This window comes from Haliaeetus leucocephalus, unplaced genomic scaffold, assembly GCF_000737465.1.
Source record: "Haliaeetus leucocephalus isolate CR32 unplaced genomic scaffold, Haliaeetus_leucocephalus-4.0 Scaffold251, whole genome shotgun sequence".
NCBI classification, from domain to species: domain Eukaryota; kingdom Metazoa; phylum Chordata; class Aves; order Accipitriformes; family Accipitridae; genus Haliaeetus; species Haliaeetus leucocephalus.
Genome location: NW_010972687.1, coordinates 8,474,533 through 8,500,081, shown reverse-complemented (window position 1 = coordinate 8,500,081; position 25,549 = coordinate 8,474,533). Strand labels below are relative to the sequence as shown.

Sequence of the window (25,549 nt, the reverse complement as noted above, 5' to 3'; positions counted from 1 at the left end):
GTGACTGAAGAACCACATAGCAATAAGAGCAGGACTATCTTCATACAGTTAAGATCCCTAAGAATGTGGATCAAGTGTTTAAATTTAAGTATAGGAGTTGTTCCAAGCCAATAGATGAGTCACATGCATGAAATTAAGTATCCGATTAATGATTTTCTGGCCTGAAGCCAAAACAAGTCTGCTGTCTCAAAAAATAAATTCATGTTGATTAATTACATTAAATTTTCGTAGTATTACTGCTGCAGCTACACACAGACTGCACATATTATTGCACTTTGCGATCATAAAGTCATCTCATCTTCAAATCTCAAAAACTTTTAAATAAAGGACACATATCAGAAGAGAAAACTAGGCTCTACCAAAAGTCAATTACAGGTTTCTCATCAACTTAAATGGACGCCGTAGCTCACTTTGGGTGCATACTCTTCATGTTGTAATTAAAACCGCTAGAAGAGGAAGAGCAGCAATGTCAGCAGCATACGGGCCTTAACTGACCTCTCGAGAATGTTTAGATAGTAAGTGTCCTTTGAATATATCAAAAGACCTTTTTAAGATATATTCTGTTCCTTCACAAAGACATTACCAGAAGTGCTCACTTTCAAAACGGAATAGAAAGACAGAAGTTGTTCTCATTTCTGCTCCAAGATGCAACAGCTGTTGAAGAGATACTATTCAAATGGTGCCATCTTATGATTTAAACATATACTACAATTCTGTTTTACTATGACAATACACTGTAGCCTGTGAAGTCACTCTTCTGAGTTTAAAAACTGAGTATGTTCATTTGAGCTCATTCTGTAACCCAGAGTAAAAGACTATTTGCCAAAGTAGGGCAAGGGGAAAACAAAATAGAAGGAAATTGCCTTCTGTAATAACTCAAAAAAGATATTATAAAAAAAAATGACAAGAGAAATAAATAATTATAACACACTGGTTGTTGGTTTTGCTTTACATTGATAAAATAGTAACCATTCACTTGAAAGGAAAAAATTATCAAGGATATTTGAAGAGATAATACCAGTAGAAGAGAACCAGGTAACGGCATAATATTGACAGAAGCAAAATAAATACTAAGAAAAATAATGTGAGAAAAATATTCAAGTGAAACTAAGAATGTGGTCCTATGGCTCTAACCTATTACAGTGGCACCATTTTGACGATAGATGGTGAAATCATTTCACCTTATGTATATTGGTGCTGGGCAATGACAGCAGTTTTCTACATCAGATTGAACAGATATAGCCTGATGAACTTGGAAACAAGACTTTCTTGGAAAGTCAGCCAGAAATCACCTTCCTTATAAATGTAAGTGGAAGACAGAATATTAAGGGGAAAAAGACATTCTGACTTAAGCAGTGGTCAGAAGATTTGTGATCTGCGAGCTGCCTCCTATGACACTACGAATAAGGATCTCCAAAGGTTTTTTTGCTTTACAAACAGAAATAGTAGAACTTCTTTTTACTTTGGCATAGAGTAACTTCACTAAAATCCACAAGATTCCTGCCTGCTGTGGTGCAGGGCACCAGAGCAGTTTGAAAAATACCACTAATTGGCTACCAAGCAGGAGAACCCTGCAACTTGGAAATGGATTTATCTGTTCTTGAAGCAGGAGTTTCATAAAGAAAATCCCCAAGTTCAGAAAAGTCACAATGGAGATAAGTCTGTTTTGCACCCTGTGACTTATCTGCTCTGGAATTAGACCTTATCTAGTTGAGCGAACTGTTGCAAAATGTCTATCATCAAAATTATTTTTCTTTTAATGCCACAGACTACATGTGCATGACACTGATAGTACACAAACCTGCAGTTGGAACACTGTCAACAATTGAACACGACAGTTCACAGGTTTGTGGTTTGCCAGGATTATAGAAAATTTTCTCTCTCTCCTCTTCTTTCCTTTCTCATAGCACTGCTAGATACATGTGGGGTTTTTTTCTATACTTTCTTTCAGGTGGTGACAAACCTAACAGGAAACATTTTGAGTTCATCTCTTCCCAAAGGATTCTTTTCTTTCTATATTATAACAGTATTTCTAGAAGGCTTTATGTCTTGCTCTGATACAAACACACAAAAAATCAGAAATACAGCTAATATTAGTAAAAGATTCAGATCTGGGAAAGATCTTTTCCTGCCCTGGACAAAAAAGCTGAGGAATGGCACATATGTTGCATGCACACTGGGCGGGCGTTTTGCACAAATAGACATTTCGCTACTTTCTAAGAACTTGTTGGTGCAATTAGGAGCATCAGGCTATGAATTCTTGCAGGTTTTAGTGCTTCATTGCTATTTTGCACTACTCCATCCAGGCTGCCTCCAAATAACTCGGGTGTGTCCAAGTAATTTAAGGTATTAAATTACTATTGTTCTTATTAAGTGTCTGCTTATAAAAATATAACTGAATACTTGTTTATATACTTATTTATGAAAGCTTGTAAAGAAGCTGGGCTTTCAAGACACATTTTACAGGAAAAATTCACCTGCCATGCAACTTACAGAGTTCAGCGCAGGCACTGAACACATTGGAGCCCTCCAGTAATACCACCCAGCCATGTGACCTTTGGTACTGCCCCACAGATAAGAACATAGCAAGCCTACAAACCTCATCTGCTTTTTACTGGAAATTCCTTAAAGTTTTTTTTTTCTTTCTTTCCCCCTGTCCCCCCTTTATACACTAATGAAGCACTTGTTGAAATTGTCTTTTTAAAAAGCCACCAAAAAAAAATTGCCTGCATAGAAAATATCTGGCCAGGTCTCAGTGTAGCCAAGAGGTTCCTATAATTCAGGCAAGCTTCTGGGTCTAAATTATGTCAGGAGCTCTTCTATCAACTCAGAATATCTTAGGAAGAGGTAGGCACAGATACAACTGAAGGCTTGTCCATAATGCTCCTTGGATTACTAAATTTTGGCCTGTATCTCTTAAACAACGAGGAAACGATATTTAATAAAATCAGTCATCTGGCCTGTCCCAGCATAGTTACTCACAAGATAAATTATGTAGAATCAGGTTTCATGGTACTGAAACAGTATGAGGTCAGATACATTTTACACTTTTTCTTCTATGTCCTAGAACAAAATAAGCAGCTTCCAAACAAATTTTACTACCCAGTCCCCTTCAGACTGTGTCCAAGCAACTTATCTTTGCTTAGCTACACATTGCTGCTGGAGACATTTATTCCCCCAGTAATTTTTTAATAGTAAACAACAAAAAAACTTCTACGTGTTTGTGTATATCATGTGCAATGCTAGATAATATTTTCTGTGAACATGACATTTTACAAGTACCTGTGTAATGCTTTGAGCATATAAAAACATGAATATAACAAAGGAAACTATGACTACTGAGCAAATACTTAGAAGGGGTAACATTTATTATTAACAGCATGCATATAAAACTGTCAAGATTTTCACAACTGCAAGTAAAATCTAATATGGAGAAGTACAAGCTAATACAAGAACAGGGAACACATTTCTTAAACTTACTGAAACCTGGGAAAAGATGGAAAGATGAAAAAAGTAACTATATAACTCAGTGAAATTCTTGTGTTCAATATGCATTAGTGGTCAAAAAAGAAAATAAACGGTCAGATGTATACGTAATGTGATATACAATAATTAACCCCAAAATTACTTGCCACTAAATAAAACAATTGTGCACCTACATACAAAACATCATACTTCTAGTTAGTTTTTCTCAAAGAAAAATACAGTAGATGGGATTCAGAGATGAGGAACAGTCATTAACAGAATGGAAAAACTATTATTTTTGTTAACTTTTTGTTTTGTTGTAGTTCTGAAAGACCTAAATCAAGATTAGGAAAGACTGTAAAGATTAGAACAGTTGGGCAGGAAATGGTAAATTCATGGTGCATTCTTCCTTCACAATACAACAGCAATGTAACCAAAAAGCATTGCATTTCCCAATAAAATGAAATTTCTATACAATTAGGCTATAGGATTTGCAACAACATGTTTTTCAGTTTAAGAATTTTGCAGAATTCGGAAGATGACATTTACGTAAATAATGAAAGCCTCTATTTCTATGTCACAGTTCAAACAAGCACAGTTCAGATTTTTTTAACCTCAGACTATGGCACAAACACCTCACTGATGTTGTTGTAGAATAATACTGAACACTCCCTATTCAGCTTGCTTATCAAGATTTCAAAGGTGAAAACTGCCAAAAGTTGAATTCTTTGGAAAGCAGATCTGCAATTTAGTAGTGTATTACAATACTAGCATCATTATTACCAGAGCACATAGAACTGCAAATAAAGCTCTGTGTTGCTGTGCTGTAAAAACACAGGTTGAGAGATCTCTACTGTGCAGGTTTAATCATTAGTAGCCATGATAAACAAATGGGAGAAAGCGAACAGAAACAGAAGGCAAGTCACTTACCAAGGTCAAAATATATGTCAGAGAAAGTATAATACAGTTTTCCTGATTTCTAGTTTTGAGATACTAAGGACCACTCCAGGTATGCATTATGAAAAGTCTCAGGCAAGTATCAAGACTTTATTTGATTATGGTAATGAAATTAGTGGGGATTTAAGATGCTTTATATTTTTTTATAACCTACTAATTTCTTCCCTGTTTTTAAAAAATGTACTCCAGCATTCTAGAATTCTGAAGCATCACATTACGTCCTCAAGTCTAGCCATCTTTTTATTGCCTGTAACCAGCATTTCAAAGAGCATTTTGTATTAGTAACTTGAAGACTTGGAGCCAGCTTCTGAGAATGAAAAATATTTCAACTATATTAAAAGCAGTTTGGGGTAGCCTGGCTCCTTCTTAACCATCTCCCTGAACTGCAAGGAATGTATTCAGAGAAGCAAAAAAAACCAGAACCAAAACCAAACAAACACCCCCCCCCCCCCCAAAAAAACAACAGCAAAACAGAAGAAAACAAAAGAAAACCCAAACAACAACAACAAAAAAAAACACCAGCAGCAAAAGCAGAAGAGAAGAACAGCGAATCATGAAATGGTGATGCCCATGTGTGACCCCGACACATTTGTCTTCTAATTCATTGCAGCCCCTCTGTCACCACCATCACACAGGTCAGACATAACTTTTAACTGACCGGCTCTGTATTTCAAGATGAGACAAAATAGCAGCCTCAGGACAGCTTGGCAGCCATCATATGCCACCTGACAGGATTGAAACTAGGAGACATAGCCCTCAGCAGCAGTCTAGTGTTGCATACTCTCCCCAGTCATATAGCCATATAATCATGTATCATATAACCAGACACAGTCAGGGGAAGTTCTGTCACATAGTCATACACATTCTTCACACAAACTCTACATACAGGTGAGCATTGGCTACATATACCCAGCATCCACACTGCCCATGTAAACTGATGCACGGAGTCTCAAGTTTTGGGTCAAGGAGTTTGGCAGACCAGCATTCACAGTGTCACCTCAGATTAGTCCAGAGTGCAATTGACTGATGTGGCTAGAGTAAAACGCAGGTGATGGGGAAGCAAATAAAACATTTGTCAATTAAAAATAAATAGGAAGAAAAAAAATTACCAGGATCAATTTTGCAAAGTAAAAGATAAGGGAAGTCTAGGAAATCTTATTTCTGCAAAGCTGTGTTTACACCATAAAGCATGAAGTTACTTTAACCTTACCATAACCTTTGTAACTTGTGTTTTTGTTGTTCACAAAATTACCTATCTCCTTCTAAACTCCATCAGTAGTAACCAGCTCTATGACAAGCCACAACACTGAATTAGATGGATAGACTAAACAGCAGGTGAAAACACTTCTTTTACATTTGTTCTGAGGTTTCCAGCCATAAATTTCTTAACCTGAAACTCATTGTGCTTTGCACTGCAGTTCAGAAGCATGACAGACGCCCAGGTTTGTGAGCTGGCATCTCTTCAATACGGAAAAGGGGAACCACTGGGCCATATTCTCCTTTGAATTCTCTTGCGTCTTCAGCATCACTTTCACTTCACATTAGGTATAATTCTACACTCTTTTGCACAGCATTAGTAGAGCAGATGTCTTACCTGACTAAGCTCTGTATGAAAGAAAAATATAAGATGATATCTACCTTCAAGTGATAGGGCTGGCTCTTGTCTTTATGCCTTTCCCACTGATCAATGATGATGAATAAAAATCAGTCAGCCTTACCAAGTGTTGTTTACAGCTGTGAAGAATTGATCAATCATGTAACTACCTATAATTAGTTAACAACTGATAGGAATGTATTCAGTAATAAATTAAATGCATTAACTTCCATTAGACTCTCCAATTTTATTCTTCTTACAGAGTAAATAATACCTCTCATTAGCTGCACTTTATGGAATAACAACATGCTTTTCTTTCCCTTCACCTACAACTCCCTTCTAACTCTCATCAATTCACGTATGTGGGCATCAAAGACATTTTTCTTTAAGTTAAAATATGCAAATGTGATAGTGCTATGTATTTGTTCTTGTCTCTGCTTCTATTCAGTAGTTATACAAAATCTGCCTCAGATTATGTCGTTGATGAATGGAGGATATATATAACCAAGATTTTGAAAGCCTGTTTTGCTATTGGGCTCAACGAGATTTTGAACTGTTTTCACAGAAAGCAGAGCTGGAACGATACCAAATACTGTTTCCTACCGCTGAATTCTTTTACAATTAGATTCATGCTTTTTGTAACAACATAGCCATGTTGTACTGTTCACATTATGCCCCTTTGCTCATTGTTAAGTCTTCCCTTACGCTGTAAAACTACTTCTCTGTTATTCCCCACTATAAAAAAATTTCAGACAGTGAAAAGTTGTGTTACTTTTATTGAACTCATGTGAAAGGGAAAGAAAAGGTCACTGGCACCATAGCACAGAGGTAGGCATGGCTTGGTTCTCCAATGAAGTGGGCTGTTATTATTAGCTGCTGACTTGCTCTGATAGTGGAGTAGTTTTGAAGTGATGCTATATTAATTAGTAGGCTTTGGAAGCACAGTGTCAAGAACAGGATCAACTGACACACTTTCCTGTACCTAACTGTGTAATCCTGTTTCCTAACATAGACCCATGCCCTTCTTTAGCCCCTTGTCTATTAAAACATTTATAAGAACTTCTGCAGCAGTAAGGCCTCCATGAATCTCCTCTGACACCTAACACCTTTGCACCTGCTCTTTTGGGTTTCACACCCCTCCTGCTAATGTTTGATGTTACATCTTATACTAGTTCCATAAAGCAGCTGTTGCTTTGCATGGATTGACAGCACTTCAGCCAACTATATCGGAAAGCAACTTGTCATGAACATTAAGCAAATTCAAAGGGAATACAAGCACTGAGTAAAGAAGGGCAAGATGAAATCCTGTCTAACAGAAATGTACCCAAGCCAAGCAATTAGAAAAACATTTCTGAGACTGCAAAATGTATGCAGAGAAATGCTGGTCCAATTAAAGTCAACTGGACTTTTGCCAGTCATTTAAAATGAAGAATTTCACCATAGGTTGGCTTAATGCTGTTGGCTTCACAGTACAAAGTTAAGCCCTTTATTACACCACTCCTCTCTGCTTTGTGGTCCTGAAAAAAACCACACAAATTAAATTCATTTTTTAACAAATCCAGTACATGACTCCATTGTAGCTTTCTAGAAATTCTACAAATCTGAAGATTTTACAGGTTCTTTATAATCTATTGAATGAGAGAGGAAGGAGCTAAGGGTGAATTCTTCCAGTGCCTGCCTGGATAGTGAAACCCCTGGGAAATTAGTGTCCTGTACATCCCCCTGACTGTGTTTTACATTTTATAATTGTTACTCACATAAAAAACAAATGGCAAGGGAAAAAAAACAAGTCTGGAAGTTTACAGCTTTGAAGAATAATGTGCTGCTAAAACAACCTGTCATTTTACATTTCTGTTGAGACTGCTGGTGTCCTGCCTGCATAACCAGGGTACAGCTTTGGAAGGTCTGAGTCATGGATCACAAAGACATCAAGTTACATGGAAATGCCCAGTGGGGACTTATTTGAAGTCTCCCCACACTTGCATAGAGCTTGTACCTCTTCTCTTCCTGCTAAATGTTTTCTTTTGCTGAATAGGACTGGTCAGAAAAACAGAATCAGACCATAAGAGACTGAAAACTTTCCATCTGTTAAACCTCGGTTTTAAAAAATCCTTTGAAATTGCATTAGTGTATAAAAAGTTATTTATGTTTGTTCTGGATACTGCTGTGTTTGAAAACGTTAGGAGACTAATGTTAGTGCTTAATGAATCTCTAATCACGTCACCTTTTTTTTAGGGTCACACATTAGCATTGTTGAAAGATGCAAGAGACAACTAATCATAATTATATTTTTCAGGTAAACAAAGCAGAGAATCGGTACCAGCTATAACTCCTGTAACTCTAGACAGCCTTACCAGAGGGGGTGCCTCACTGAACCTGTTGGTCACCAATGTAAGTGACCTAATTGGTGATGTCAAGATTGGAGGCAGCCTGGGCTGCAGTGATCATGCACTGGTGGAGTTCACAGCTGTAAAGGATATGGTTCAGGTGAAGAGTAAAGTCAGGACCCTGAACTTTAGGAAAGCAAATTTCCAGCTGTTCAAGGAGTTAGTCAATAGGGCCCCCTGGTAAACTGCCCTCAGGGACAAGGGAACAGAACAGAGCTGGCAGATCTTTAAGGATGCTTTCCATAGAGACCAAGAGCTCTCAATACCAATACTCGATATTCTCCATGATATTTGAAATGTCATGGCAGTCAGGTGAAGTCCCCAGGGACTGGAAAAAGGGAAACACTGTATCCATTTTTAAAAAGGTAGAAAGGAGGTTCCTGGGAACTACTGACCTGTCAGTCTCATCTCTGTGCCTGGGACGATCATGGAACAGATCGTCCTAGAACCTATGTTAAGGCACATGGAGGACAGGGAGGTGATTCAAGACAGCCAGCATGGCTTCACCAAGGGCAAGTCTTGCCTGACCAACCTAGTGGCTTCTATGGAAACTGGACATGGGCTAGCAATGTGCACTCACAGCCCTGAAAGCCAAGCGTATCCTGGGCAGCATCAAAAGAAGCATGGCCAGCACATTGAGGGAGGTGATTCTGCCCCTATTCTCTGCTGGTGAGACCTCACGTGGGGTACTGCATTCAGCTCTGAAGTCCTCAGCACAGGAAAGACATGGACTTGTTGGAGCGGGTCCAGAGGAGGGCCACAAAAGGGATGGTACACCTCTCCTATGAAGAAAGGCTGAGAGAGTTGGGGTTGTTTAGCCTGGAGAAGAGAAGCCTCTGGGGAGACCTTATTTCAGCCTTTCAGTACTTAAGGGGGTTTATAAGAAAGGTGGGGACACACATCTTAATAAGGCCTGTAGCAATAGGACAAGGGATTTTAAACTAAAATAGGGTAGATTCAGGCTAGATGTAAGGAAGAAATTTTTTACAGTGACAGTGGTGAAACACTGGAACAGGTTGCGCAGAGAGGTGGTAGATGCCCCATCCCTGGAAACACTCAAGATCAGGTTGGACAGGGCTCTGAGCAACCTGATCTAGTTGAAGATGTCCCTGCTCATTGCAGGGAGGTTGGACTAGATGACCTTTAAAGGTCCCTTCCAACCCAAACTATTCTATGATTCTATGATTTTGAAAGGTCCCGACATCTGTACCTGCTTATATCTGGAGTTAGCTTAAACCATCTATGCATCAAAAACACAAAAAAAGATTTTATTTGATCTGTTAAAAACACAGTGTGCTAAAACAGCCAGAAAGCATAACCTTGCCATTCCTCTGAACTTCAAAGATCAGTTTATACAGGATTGACATGGAACTGCAGGCATACATACATATGCTCTTTCTTTGACAAAGTATTCATATGCTGTAACAGTCTGTCTCGTTGTTTCACTTTGCGCTACCCAGACCTCACGAAGGATACAGAAAACTTTTCTGATCGCTTGCTGGGCCTGCTCAGATGTGGTATTGAACACTCTTCAAAATAGAATAAATTTGCAAAGCCCCTTTTTAATTTATTTTCAATATCAGAATGTCTATCTGTAAGCATTTCTGTCTTGCTGTTGGTAGTGTGGAGTGACTTGCCTGTCCCGTGACTGACAGCATGTGCCACACCAAATGGTACATACGGAGGAAGTGAGAATTTCTTCATCTTCTCTCTCTTCTCATTAAAGTTCCTTCAGGTCACATCTGTAGATACTCTTGGCTGATGTGGCATTATTAGCAGAATTTTATAGTATGGAAGAACTGGCCCTTCAACACACCAAAGCTGTCGCTTTGAAATATCAGCACAAAGCAGGTATTCTGCCATTCACAGGAAACATTAATTAGGTGACTCTGTAAATAACTGCAGAATACAATACTTTCTGCAAAAAGCACATCTCAAAATAAGGTCAGAACAGTTTTTTCTACAAACCTATATCAGAAAACATGTTATTTATAATACTGGTTTTATTCCTAAAAAAAAAGTCAGTTGCATAACATGTATGAAAATAGCAATAGCAACTCTATCCAACAGTTAAAATACAAATACCAGCATCATATTAATTCTTAAATTCACACAAAAGCAGTACAAGAAATTTAGAAACAAATCCATCCATCCCTCCCTTTCTCTCTGCAGCTACAGAGTATGGTACCTAGCATAATCCCACTATGCTGGAAGAGGGAGTGCATAACATACAGAGCATGGCTCTCCTGAGCATCTTAGCTAAAGGAACAAATTTACGTGCACAGAGGAGTCTCATCAGTTACGTGTCATCTCAGGGAAGATTGTGCCCTAAACTTCATAGTGCAACTTCCCCCTGCTGAGCCTGGTTACTAAGGTCTAGAAGAATCTGTTACAAGCTGGCTGCATAAATGTAATGCCATATAGGTTGCATTTTTTAACATCTACCTTTGATTTCAATTTGTATTTTCACTTATGTTCAGAGAAAGGCATTCTTAATTTACAAATGTGGCTAAAAGAGATTTGAATTCACCTGCAGATCCATGAACCTTTTCTGCCAAAGGACTTAGTTTGCAACTAATACTAATCAGATACTGAACTTTAATGGAACTTTTAAAAACCTAAAAATGCCAGACATCCAACAGTAGAAGAGAGAAAAATAAACTCAAAAGTAGACATTGAACCAGCTTGCTCTTCCTTAGGCATAGTATGAAATGGCATGAAATCCTAAGCCTTGAAAAAGTAAAAGATGACAGCACACACCCTCAATTTTTTTTAATGGAGCATCAGATTACCTCATTTTAAGATTCAGTGAGATGACTTACAGAGTGCTGGAAGTGGTCTTTGAAAACAGAGAGCTTTCCACAAGAACAAGCGAGCAGTGTGCCTCCCCCCGATGTTGTGACACGAGGCATGTCACTCAAGGCATGGCTCCAAAGCACAACCAAACAGAAATACTGAAAAATGTTCAGGTACTGGACATACATGTTCCTAGCAGGCTGATAGACCCACTCCATGAAACAGGTTGCATTAGACCAAGCAGAATGCTATGGTTTGTGTTGGGGTTTTTTTTCTCACACACTGAAAAAGATGGCTGTGTCACTGCCATATACTGAATCTATTAACAGAAAATGAAGATCCACAAGATTTCAGATGTGCTAGAGCATCTCAATCATAGTATACCTCAGCTTAAAACAGCTGCATTAAAAAATGAAATTGGTAGATTAAAAAGGCAAGAAGTATAGTCAGTATACATGCTGGAAACCTCCTTAACAACTGTAGTTTACCTGGAAAGTAGTACAAGATAAAGGTGCTTAGCATCTTGACTTTCCTGAAGTTTCCCTGTTTACAAAACAAATTAACAGGCTTAACAGACATCATAACAGTCTGTGAATTTCTTATGTGGCTGTCTGACAAATTCAGGCACAGAGACAACTGATATGCCAGCAAAAATTTATATACATATATGGTAGCTGTCTTTGCAAATTAGGAACTTCAATTCAAAATAGGTATTTGGTGACACTGTATGGTTATGTGTAATAACCTACCTTCACCCTCTACCACTTCTGGGTAGCAACTACAGTCATGTGTTATATGATCTATCTCATCGGGATTTGTGCCCCTAAATTAGCTCATCATGTAATATTTTGCGTCTATTAAAGAAAAAAAACCCACACAACTGAACTCTTTTCCTAAGAAAGCAAACAACTAAATAACCAAATAAACTAAAAGCCTCAAGACTTGTCTATTTTTTTTACACCTGTCATAAAGAAATGGATAGAAAGGGAACAAGGAGACTGATTACTGAAGATGTAATTCAGTCTCAGAGTTCTGACAATCTCATAAACCTTCATGGGTCTGTCAAAAAATCTTGACTGAATTACAGGCATGTTATCAATCTCTTCGAATCCATTTTTGTATATGTTATGGGTGTCTCTCTGGCAGTTATTCTATATACAAAATCAAGGTAAAATTAGACTTTGATCATTTCTGCTGGGCTGAAGTTTACCTTTATTTCTTTTGAGTAATTTTTACACTGGAGAATACTTTGCTGCTCTCATGCATTTCTTTAACCTTCTTAGAAGAAAATTTTAAGGATTTGAAAGTAAAATAAAAGTTGAACTTCCTAAAAGATGATGAACAGAAAACATTTTTAGCAACTCTCTACCTTATTTTGTGTATCGGTTGCTAAGTTTTCTCTTTTTTTCCTAACATTTTAAAGGGAACCCATTCACCTACCAAAACAGAGCTTGCACATACTTGCTTATTTACACTCTCCAGTTCCCAGTACTCACACCACAGGAGACAATGATGACCAATCCTTATGAGCATTTCACTGGATTAGTAGGTGTTAGCAACAATTGTATTAGGTAATAATTGATCTGATCTTTCTAAATCAGGTCATAAATACTTGTATTGGGTGTCCATGGTAAGGTGCTGGCAGCACGGGAGCTGCAGGGTGGCCTCTGTGGGAAGAGACTAGAGGCTGTCTGGTGCTGGACACAAACAGTTCCAGACGGCTCCAATGGGCCCACCACAGGACACAGCTGAGACCCTTAGCCAAGTGTGTGGTGCCAGTCTAAAAAATTATTTAAGAAAGGGGAAAAAACACCAGAGAAGGAGGGAGAGAATAAAAAGAGTGAGAAAGAGCAGAGGGAACACCCAGGTCCGAGCAGGAAGAGGAGGAGGTGTTCCATGGTGGAGCAGATCTCCACACCACAGCTGGTGGAAGACCCACGCTGCTGCAGATGGATATACCATCTGAAGAAAGTACAGCCGGTGGAGACCCCACACTGGAGAAGAGGAAAGTGTGAGGAGGAAGAAGAAGCAGCTAGAAACCACAGAGTACTGGCTATAACTTCCCCCACCTTGCTTCACTGCTCAGGGCTGGGAGAGGAATCTGGAGTGAAGGAGTGAAGTTGACCTTGGGAAAGCAGGGAGGAAAGATGTTGTTTTAATGTCTTTGTTTCTCACTACCCAAATATATATTGGCAAATATTAGATTAATCTTTCCCAAGTACAGACTGTTTTGCCCACAAGAGTAAGTGGTAAACAGTCTCCCTGTCTTTTATCTTGACCCATGAGCTTTCTTACTTATTTTTTCCTGATGTAACACTGAGGAGGGGGAGGGAGTGAGCAACTGGGTGGGCCTTTGGCTATTAGCTAAGGTTAACCCACCACAACACTTCACATTGTCTCTCTGTTTTTCCTTTTTAGATTGTTCACACTAATTCAAAATTTTAATTCATTAGTTACCTGTCAGTGACTACAACCTTTTGCCCATCTGAGAATCAAACATCAGACACCTATTACATTAGCAAGGATACTGATGCAATTGCTCTCAATAACATCAGCCATACTGAGTAAACCAAAGGTCACTTTGCAGCATTTTAAATCATTTGACAACAGTGTTCCTTTAATTGTATGTTCAGCTTCTAAAGCTGCCCTTGAAATGTTGATTCTCAGACACCAATTTTATAAAACTAAAGCAGAAGAGTTTGTGTAGCCTACCTCCCAGGTCACTGCAAGTATAAATTAAGTGCCAGCCTCCAGAGAACGAGGAAACACAATAGACAATGCCAATATTTTTCTTCTTGACATTTTAGACCATGCTGACATGATGTTGCTTCTAGTTTTTGCTGTTACATAAAGTCATTTGCACAGCTCCAAATTTTTTCCATAGGTTGTAAGTGAACCACTACCCAGTAGCCTACATTCAGCTTTAGTGGCTTTCAATCCCATTGAATAGGACACTACCAGAAGGAAACAATGTTTTTGAGCTTTCTAAGAGAACAAGTGGTCTCTTAGGACTCAGCCCTGGAAAGACTTACGTGCACAGTTATGTTTACATGCAAAGGCTGTCCATAATGCATAGACATGGGTAAGCCTTTGCACTATGAGGCCTTTAAAAGCAACTGGGAAAGTACTCACAGATTTTAACATATCAATGATCGGGGCTAAATTCACTGTTCTAGTCCACAGGTTTGAATTTACCCACTATTCCTACATGCTTATATTTAATTCCTTTGCCTGTTCAGGTTATAAGTTTTTCTGATTCCATACGGTTCCTTTACCAGTAAAGTTTTACCTGGTTTGTCCCCTACCTTTGCTATCTCAAGGAGGGGGAGAGGAAGGAGAAAGGAGACCTGTGCTCTTTGTGTTGTTGCTAGCATTTCTATCCAGTGTCCACTTATGGTGTGAAGCTAATGTTCACCCTTTGTTTCTGTTTCCGTCACATCATTTTTTAAAAATTCTTTTCAGATAAACTACCTTACAGTGAAAAGTCAGAGGGGAAAGTTAATTACTGTTTGCATTTCCTCAGAACAAAACATAAGCATGGCCAAATCAGGTACCACATAAGTTTAATCCACTCCAACATTGCCTGTGAATCGCCAGTAAAAGATGTTTAGACAAAAAGTAGGAATCGATCAGTAAAGAAGAGCATGGCACTTCTTCCTAAAGCTCCCCCCACTCATCCTCCAAGAATCAGGATATTAAGAACCTGATAAATACAGATGACATCTGAAATTGTGGTTAGGTACCAGCCAATGGTTTCATTTGTCCATGAACAGTAAGTCTCAGAGCAGCTGTGGCAGAGAGCGTTATGCATCCAACACAAGAAACAATGTTGGTGCATGCCTGGGAGTCCTTTTCTCAGTCTTCTTTATATATTCATGCCATGCCTCACAGGTAATATCCCTTTCAGACAGATATTTATGCTCATAGCAACATGCAGTGCTGTTTATAGAACTCTCCATATTCTTTTTAAAGGAAAACAGACACTGGAAACAAATGAAGGTTAGTATGTGAATCTGACTGTCAAGGTGCACTTCACCTTCACAGAAAATAGCTATTTGCAGCCTTCTCCTTATCACCACTGGCCAAGTTCCCTTTGGGATCATGTCCTACCTCATATATCAGAATAAATACAAGCAAAATTTAGCCACTTGAAAACCAAAACAAAGAAGTTGGTCTCATTTAACTGTTGCTAAGGCATTTTCAGTGATATTACTACTAAAACATTAGTGCTAAAAACTGCAAGGAAGGAGATCTAATCTGTTAAGAAAAGATTTTAAGATTGTAAGCCAAATAAAAAAGATGGAAGAAACGTAATTTGTTATCTTACTTCAAATGGGAGCTCTCTTATTTCCATATTTCCAGACAAATCCAGTTTTTCCAGATTCTCACAATCACCCAATTCTGGAGGGATTGACTTCAAATTATTGAAACTCACATTGAGCACTTTGAGTTTTTTTAAGCAGCCTGTGAGGGAAAGATAATTAAAATCAGTGCATAAAAAAAAAAAAAAAAAAAAGGGAGAAGGTAAAAATAAAAAGCATACTCCAGCTTAGCAAAGAAAAAACTCTCTAATGTTATGATGAGTAAGAGATTAATAAATATTTTCTGCAGTGGTCACTAACATTGGGAGAGGGGCAAATAAATTTGTGTTGCACTTGTATGGAGTTCCCTTAATTGGCAATGTTTTTGGTGAGAGTTTGAAAGGAGGCAGCAAAAGACTTGCAAAGGTCTTGATTCTACCAGGGATGAGATACCTATTGACTTCATTTGAAACTAGAGAAGCTGGCTTTTGGTTTGGCCACTTTAGAAAACTTGCCTGGTAACTGGAAAGCATATTTTTTTATATGTTTTAGAGAACCTGTTCATTGGGAACAACCACTTCTACTAAACTTACTACATCAAGAACTCTGTCTTTGGTATCCAGCATTGAATACTTTGGATTATAAAAGATAATGGATGTGTGCATTTGTTTCATTATTTTCTTTATTGCAATTTATCATTCTTTTTGGCTTCATTTTAAGGACCTTATAATATTCTAAGCTACATTTAGTCACATTGTACTTTCTCTTTCTTTGATTTATAACATTACATAATCTTCAGTAAAAAAAGGTTTAGAAACATCATTAAAATGAAAAATGTTTTATACTGAAAAAAAGAAATTATACTGTGACATAGTCAAAAGAGAAGGGAGTAAGGGAAATAGCTGACATGTTAGCAAAATGATCCTTAAATACATACATAACAAGATGAGAACATTCTATGGACAGCTGTGCTGTTGTATTACATAGACGGTCTTAGAATCACAGAATCACAAAATGGTTTCAGTTGGAAGGGACCTTCAAAGATCATCTAGTCCAAAGCTCCATCCAACCTGACTTTGAACACTTGCCATGATGGAGCATCCACAATTTCACTAGGAAACCTGTTCCAGTGTCTCACCATTCTCATCATAAAAAATTTCTTCCTTATGTCCAATCTAAATCTACCCTCTTTCAGTTTAAAACCATTATCCCTTATCCTGTCACTACAGGCCCTGGTAAAAAGTCTTCCTCCATCTTTCTCATAAGCCTGCTTTATATATTGAAAGGTCTTCCTAGAGCCTTCTCTTCTCCAGGTTGAACAACCCCAACTCTCTCAGCCTTTCTTCATAGGAAAGGTTTTCCAGCCCTCTGACCATGCTCATGGCCCTCCCCTGCACCCACTCTAACAGATACACGTCTTTCTTGTACTGGGGACCCCAGAATTGCATGCAGTACTCCAGGTGGAGTTTCACAAGCATGGAGTATAAGGGGAGAATCACTTCCTTCTACCTGCTGGCCACAATTCTTTTGATGCAACTCAGAATACAATTGGCTTTCTGGGCTGCAAGTGCATATTGCTGGCTCATAACCAATTTCTCATCCACCAGTATCTCCAAGTTCTTCCCTGTGGGGCTGCTCTCAATCCATTCATCCCCCAGCCTGTATTCATATTGGAGATTGCCCCAACCCAGGTGCAGGACCTCGCACTTAGCCTAGTTGACTTTCATGAGGTTCACATGGGCCCACTCCTCCAGCCTGTCAAGGTTCCCATGGATGACATCCCTTCCCTCAAGCATAACAACTGCAACACTCAGCTTGGTATCATCTGCAATATTCCCCTCTAATCAGTGATATTCTTGCAATATTGTCCTCTAACCAGTCACAGAGTACAGCATTCACAAGGAAAAATAGCAGTAAGAAACTGAAATGCAATTCCCCAGTTGGAAATCAGGAGAGAACAGCACCTTGTGTCAACAGGTTCTCAAAGCAGACTATATATTGGCAAACCCAGGCAAGACATACATGAGATTCACAATTATATATTATACCAGTCTTTTATTTATAATCAAATTCTTAAAAAGCACCTTGTGTTTCATGGGACTTGGATGACATTGGAGAGAATCTCTCTACAGTACATCTCAAGTGGTCAAAACAGTGTCATAAGAGTGAGCTTCTCCTTAAGACACTAATGTCTAGATAAACTCCCTCCAAAGCAAAAGTTGTTTTAGAGCTGCTCACCTTTTGCAATGTGTGGAAATCCTTACCAGAGGCCAGATGGTGCTTCCACAGAAAAGGACAGAGAAGAAACATAGGGACTTGAAAGCCCCACATATTTTCCCTGAGAAATTGCTGTTGTCAGAAGCAGAGGCCTGCAGCCACCAAATCACACAGCAGTTTACATAAACCCCAGAGTCTCCCTTGGACACAACACTGTCTTCAAATGATGATCAGGCCACCCAAATCTTTCTCACAGGTGGCAGACAAGTCATATATGGTAAGAACTCCATTATGTTAAACTCCACAGGTTGCAACAGAGAAAAACATAGAAGCTTCCACTCAGCTTCCTCCCAGTTTTAGTTCTGTCAGAAACAGAAACTGAAGTGGTATTTCAAAATTCAGCTGTTATCTCAGGAAGGCAACCTTGTGTTTCCTATTCACTGTGAAGTACTGTTTTAGTTAAAATAGCAGAAGCAAAACTTTCTGTAAGACTACAACGGGCATTCTTTTGGAAGTACATTACTGTCCAACAAGGGTCATTGGGGCTGGTGCAAGAGAGTAATAGAAGCAACTTAATGGTGTAAATGTGTGAACTGACTTATTTCCAGATTTTTAAGGACATAAAAGTAATAAAAGTTTAGCCTACCCATGACAAAACCTCACCAGGTTTAGTATCGTGATGTAGACAAATGAAGGTGTTATATCACATGCTAAATGGCGTAAACATCAATTTACCACCTCATTGCAACAAAATAATCACTGAAGCAGAAATGCCTTAAAATAAAATAGAGAATCAGAGAATCGCAGATTAATTCCTCATCCAATTAATCCCTCAGTGAAGAGGAGAAAACCCCATTGGAATGAAAAATGAACTACTTACTCGTTAGCACAGGAATGTTTTGTCTTTTCTTTTAGCAATGGGATATTGTACTGGTTCTGTCTGGAATGGAGTTAATTTTCTTCATAGCAGCCCGTATGGTGCTATGTTTTGCATTTGTTACCAAACAGTGGTGATGACACACCAGTGTTTTCGCTATTGCTGAACACTGACACAGCACGAAGGCCTTCTCTTGTTTCTCACTCTGCTGCCTCAGTGAGTCAGCTAAGGGTGGGCAAGAGGCTGGGAGGGGACAGGACCAAGACACTGGACCCGAGTTGACCAAAGGAATGTACTATAGCATATAATGTCACGTTCAGGAGTAAAAGCTGGAGGCGGGGAGGAATGCAGGGGGAAGTTTCCAAGGTGTCTATTGCTCAGGACTGGCTGGGCATTGGTCAGCTGGTCATGAGTGATTGCTTTTGCACCACTTGTTTGTTTGTTTCTTTGTTTGTTTTTCTTCACTTATTAAACTGTCTTCATCCTGATGCATGAGTTTTCTCACTTTTGCCCTTCTAATTCTCTCCCCATCCTGCTGTGGGAAACTGAACAAGCAGCTGCGGGGGGCTGAGCAAGCAGTGTGAGGAATAGCTGCCTATAAGTGTTAACCCAGAACAGATCTATTTATTTGCTAACTTTTCAGCCCCTGAAATTTCTCTCTTTCAGTTCCATTAGTATCTGGAGAACTAATGTAGACAAGGCATCTAGTGTCACCAACATCCTAGTCACGGTCTTGTCTAAAACTGCTCAGATGATGCATCTCCAGTGCATAACATGGAGCAGAATTGCTTACAAAAAAAAATCACAAAAATTTAACAGCCTTTCTTGGCAGAGTGATGGATACAAGCACAGCTTCCCTTTCTGACTTTCCTGCCTTCTGAAACCATGGGTTTTTCAAGCTTTTTTCTGCTTTCACAGTTTCTAACATGTATGTCAGTGTTCACAATATGGTTTGCTCCAGCTTGCAGGTATGAGAAAACAAGTGATTAGAAGATGCATCACATTTTTTCTTGTTATATATAATCTCTCTCTAATCTGACAGAAGTGCACTACAGAAACTATGGTCAATTGCTAGTAATTGCTGTATCTAAGATTATGAAAATTACTGGAAAAAAACCATGAGTCTTACAGCTGAATTTAATTCTGATAACAAACTTGGGACGACATAGATGAGTGGGATACAGTTCACTGAGATCTGCCTGTGGGGAGCAATCTCTTGCAATTCTGTGTAACACCTGTTTTTTCACCTTTGGGCTCTCCAGTGGATTAAGTTATGCCGCTTGACAGCTGAGCAGTAGTTAAGCATTAACCCTCCCTCTAGGACCATAAGACATACATAGGACTCGCCAGGATGTCCTAGATAAAAACCTTACACCACCACTTCACTTAATCCCATTTTTTGGTTTATCACATTCCATCTTAAAGGTAGTTTATTTTTTTAGCATCCACTGCTCTTATGGAAAAACAAAGTTACAGAGTTTCATCCTTTTCATGATTTGGAATGGTCTTTGGATTGCCAGTCTGAATTTATTTGTAGAAGTTTTATAACCATTAATTCTTTTGACAATTTTATCTTTAAATAGCTCTTTTCCTTCCCTGATGTTTACTTCTCTGAAGTTTTCATAGGTAGCAGACATATCAGAATTTATTTTACTAGCCTGAATAAGCCAATTCTTCTAATCTCCTCTCACAAAATAAAAATTCCCCTCCTTGAATGGTCCTAACAGACTTTTTTTGCATCTGTTCCCACCTGAAATAACTTTTCTTGAATATGGGTGACCACAATTTTATGTATGTATCAGACTGCATTGTCCTTCTGTGACTGTTAGATTAGGAGTTTTGTTTCTTCAATTATTTGCATTTAATGAGCTCATGACTTGCTGCACAAACTATTAGCTCCCAAGTACATGACTTGGAATTCTGCAATCATGAATTTAATCCCTCTGCCTTTTTGGAAGCCCACCTGCTCATCCATCTTTTCATATTTCCTCCTGTTTATGCAGTGACAATAATACCCAAACTGTGTCAGCAAAAATTTCAGTAGCCCAGCTCCTCAAAATAATTAAGAAATAGACTCAGGACTGATCCTTGAGAAACCCCACAAGCAATTTTGCTCCTGACCGATAGCTTCTCTTTCCCAATGTGTGCCTTGTTGCCTCTGCTTCAGCAAGACCTCTGCTTGTTTTTACAATTGTTGCATCAAACTCCATTTTCTTAGATTCAAACTTTCATTTTCCATAATTCACTGTATCAAATACTTTATGGGATGCCAGATAGACAAGATCTACTACTTGAATCTCAATCACCTTCTCAAAAGAGAGACAGAAACCAAATGAGTTTGGCACAACTTACTTTTCCTTTATAAATTTTTAATTTTAACCTAGTTTCCATTCAGCTCCACATCTCTAATTACTCCTTCCTCTAAAAAACTGTTTAAAATTCTTACAAGCAATAATCTACACAGGGATAGAATTAGGTTATATGACTTGCCTGAATGGTAATCGAGGTTACAGACTGAGATCTTTTCCTTTCTCAGACAAAAGGAGTAAGACTGTCACTCTCCTTTCCCCCTAGACATGTTAAACAAGGCTGCTAGGCTATTTTTGTCAGGGAAAGAGCACAATTATACGACTATAAAACAGTATTCATGACAACTCAAGATTCTTAAATCCAGGTATCTTGGCTGAAGCAGTGCAAAATTGGGGAGCAATGAGTCCCTAAATAACCTTCAAACATCATAGGCATTGTCAGTGAGATTCCAACCATTCTCACCCACATTTGGAGTTTATTGCAATAGGAGCTGGGGGATTGGGGGTTGGGGGGAGGGGAGACAGGAAGGGGAGCAGTGGTAAGGCAGTATGAATGACTTTCACTACCCTGTAATCTGTATTTAGGGGCTTTAGAAGCATTTAGAAGGTATACCGTCTTAGTATTATATTTATACCTACTCTCTTAGGTATGGTTTCCAGCCACTACCAGGCTTAAGGAGCATGCAGTAGAGCCATTGAGGCAGCCTTAGGAAGGGACACAGGAGGTGACACCCCCTTCATAGCTGCGCAAATGTAGAGCAGGATTTGACTGCCACATCTGACACCTGTACATTCAAATAATACCTAAACACAACTTCTCCATTAAAAGTAGTAGTAATAAAATCGTTGCTGCTACAACACTGTTGTTAACCATGCTTAATGGCACTGAATTTTCAGTTCTATTAAAAATGCAAATTAGGGAGTTAAACAGCTAACATCTCTGTGTTTTTCAAGGAGAGGCAGTAAAAGCAGTAATGAAATCCATGGTTTCCCTGGCAGTTTCACAATTAAAAATATTTTATATTTAAGTGGGAACTGCAATGCCGTAGTTGTTGCCTAAGATAACTTTTATTCCCAGTTTAAATTTTTAATTCATTATTTAAAAAAAATTAAACCAGTAATTAAACTCTATAATTCCTGATGGGCAATGCAGCACAGTAATAATGGTAATGCAACTTCACCATTTAGACAAGCCTGCATTAGTGCTCCTAACAAGGTGGCAGAGACAAAATACAGATGAGGTTACGGAGAGCCTTTATTGACTAAGGATCCCATTTAATGAAAATGCAGATCCACTTGTATAACCTGGAGTAAAATGCAAAGCAAATTTTTGCATTGACCTGCAATGATCTGATAGCAGTTTCCTATGGGCCAAGACAAATAATCTCCTATTTCCAGTCTTCTCTGCTGTATCTGTGACATTGTCTTCAATTTATCTGAAAGGAGATATTGATGTTCAGGCTTACAAGACACAGTTAAAACATCAATTTTTTTTTTCCTTACTTCTGCTCAAAGCATCCAAGCAAAAGAGGGATGAAGACTTCCTGAACTCCTTTTGCATAACAAAGTTGCAAAAGCTTTTTTAGCCACTAGGGCTTACAAAAGCTGTCGCACAGTAACAGATTGACCATAGGCTAGTAAAATTTCCTTCTTTAACCAACCTTCAAGTGCTCAATTAAAAAAATTTAAACATGCTGAGAGAAATTGCAGGTGATTACTATGAACCAAAAATAAAAAGGCTAAAGCTTGGGACCTTGGTCTGTGGTCGGAAGACTATTAGTACAATGTAAAGGGTGTGGGGGAGGGGGGAAAGAAGGTTTTCTTGTAGCAAAATAGAGGTAGAAAAACATGAATTAGTTCTTGTGGCCTGAATGGCAGAGAGAGATACCTCTCGGGAAAAAAATGTAGGGTGAGGATCTACTGAAAAGGCTCAAAAGAAAATTAATGAAAACAAAAATGCAATAAACTGAACTCAAGATATTTTGGTAGATCAGAAATTCTGTAGAAAAGTATGTGGCTTCCTTTTTTCATGTGAGCAGATAAGCTGAAACATGGACTCTGATCTCACTGAAGATCCCAAAAAAAAGGCAGTTATCTCCCAAGGGCAAGGTAGAGTATAAGCTCAATCTCTGGGCTGGAAGCCACTTTCTGAGCATCAGAAATAAACATAGAGTAAACTGTTTGGAAAGGGTAGAACAATACATTTTGATCACCTTGGAAACTGAAAAAGCTTTTTCTCAGATAAAACTTTTCTATCATAGCCAGAATGGTGTGCACAGCCTCCAACATTCCCACTGTAAACCAAGTCAAGACTGAAAAATAAACCACAGAGTTTGCTAATACCAATCTGGTCTGTGTAGAAGGAGCACATCCTAACATTGTTATTTATAATATATTGACATAGAGCAATATGGCAAAGTCAATAGATAGGAATCTTTTGGCAAAAATACTTTATGTGATGAGTAGTTTCCATGGCAGTGTTTATAGTCTGAGCTCAGTACCCAATGGCACTATTTCAAATCCTTTCAAGAAATTCAGCTTAATAAAGTACTGCCCTTTGCAAGATCCAATGATGTTGAAATTTGTATAAGCAGCATGTGTGTATTACATTTTAGTACAATATTCCCGTTTTTGATAGCTTAAGCAGTTGAATAAGAAAGATTATTTCCTCTCTAGTTGGTCCAATAAAAAAGACAATTTTTTACTTTTGTGATGCACTAACTAGGGGTTAAATTTTGAGAAGTTTACCAGCTGTTCCAGTATGAGCAAGCCATCATTTGAGCAGCTAGCCTTAAAGCAACTGGCGTCCTTCTAAAAACAGTCAACTTGCAACAGAGGTGTTTAATACTTCCCCTTTTCCTCAGTTGTGTACAAGACTGAGATGTGGACAGATAATAGTCAATACTGAATAAATGGCAAGAGTAAGAGATGAGTCTGTAACTCCTCAGAACTAGACTGCATTTAAACTGAGAATATGTATTTTCTTCTTGGAAACTCACACATCAGCACACTGGGAATCTTTTTAATAGAAAAAGCTATTTTAGGTATCTAGTAGTCATTTAAAACTGTCTTACTTATGGTTTTCCCGTCTGAGTTCTAGGAAATTGGATTAATGTTATGCACAAATGAAAAGTTATACTGTGAGGTAGGGAGGAGACCAAAAAAATCGTTGCGATTTCTTATTAAAATATGTCTCAAGTGCACAGTTATTTTTCCTCTTAAATATTTGGCATATCAAAAATGTGAGATAATATAATAAATTACAAATATTTTATTAACAGCACTTTGCGATTTTTTGTGAGTAATTTGCGGGACAAAAAAATCCTCATATAGCCTCACTATCCCATCCCAGTCCAAAAGCTTTGGGACCACATGAAAATGCAGTTCACTACTTCCTATGGGAATATGGGAATATATTCTACTGGATATTTTCAATTATAGCAATTACTAATGCACTAGCACTAACTGATAAGCAGCAACTGCACTGCAGCCATGCAGTCAGAGCCAGAACTGCAAACTCACTCAGAAGCCATTTCCAAAGAAAATCCCCTGGCTACACCTCTGCTCATGACTTTTTCTGTTATTCCTGGGAAAACCAGACCTGACAACTTCGAGACAGACAACAACTCCATTTTGCAGTTTTCTCCATTTTTATTTACTTGCTTCCTGTGAAAATATTTGCTATCCCACAAAAAGAATCAAATCAAAAGTATTCTCATCCATCTTCTGATCCAGATTTGATCTGTTCAAGTGCATAGGTGATTATAGCTAAGAGTGTGATTTGAAAAATCTAAGAATGGATTCAGTTCTTTCTTCACTCTGATTCAGGGTAGAGCATTCCCTTCTAAATCAGGTAAAACAGGAACATGAACTTCAGTTCCTGCAGATATTTTAGTCCAGAGACTGCTACTGCAGCAATACTTTTTTTCATTGCAAGTATTCTTATCGTCTCCTGTTCTCTCACACCTTTAAAGCCCTCTTGTGACAAACAAAAGTAGTCCGAACATGGCTCACCAGGTCAGCTTCTGTCAGATGATTTTGTCATCTAAACTTGGCTTCAATTCTCTCTGAAGATTAAAGACTCAACAGCATGCGTGTCACTGCCAACTTCAACCATCTGTCATTACTCTCAAGTATGTTTTAGCTGTGATACTTACCTACTTGCTGCTGGTTTGTAAACAGAACACAGAATGATAAATACCTTAGCACTTAACCTTTCCAGAGACCTTACCTTCTGATTTAGCACCTAGTCCTCATTCCTTGCTTAGATAGAGCTCCCAAACCAAACCCACATCGATTATTTCCCTGCGATAATTTAGTAGCTAGATGACTAAAGTATGAAAGGTTTCATTTTTAAGCAGCATTCAAAACTTCAAAATATCCAAGACCTTTCATAATAATGTCTTGTTAAAATAATGAACATTTCCAATACATATTAATGCCTATGTCTGTATGCATATATAGTACATGAAATAAAAGCATAACCATTTGCAAGCATACCACCTTATATGTCAACAAAGAGAGCATTAAACAAATTGAGATAAAAAATTCTCTGCAATTTATGCCATAACAACAAGAGCAGCTCTACTGCATTACTAATAGGTGGCCTATCAACAAGTACATTCACTAAGACTGAAAATCATTAG

General features: G+C 38.4%; 1 protein-coding gene across 1 annotated transcript in view; it reads right to left on the bottom strand.

The window, feature by feature from the left end:
* LRRC2 (leucine rich repeat containing 2) overlaps nt 1-25,549 on the bottom strand; it is a 54,803-nt gene that overhangs the window by 9,400 nt on the left and 19,854 nt on the right. The window contains exon 4 of the mRNA XM_010568687.1: nt 15,527-15,663. Within this exon, the coding sequence (XP_010566989.1) occupies nt 15,527-15,663 (137 nt within the window). The remainder of the gene's footprint in view (nt 1-15,526; nt 15,664-25,549) is intronic.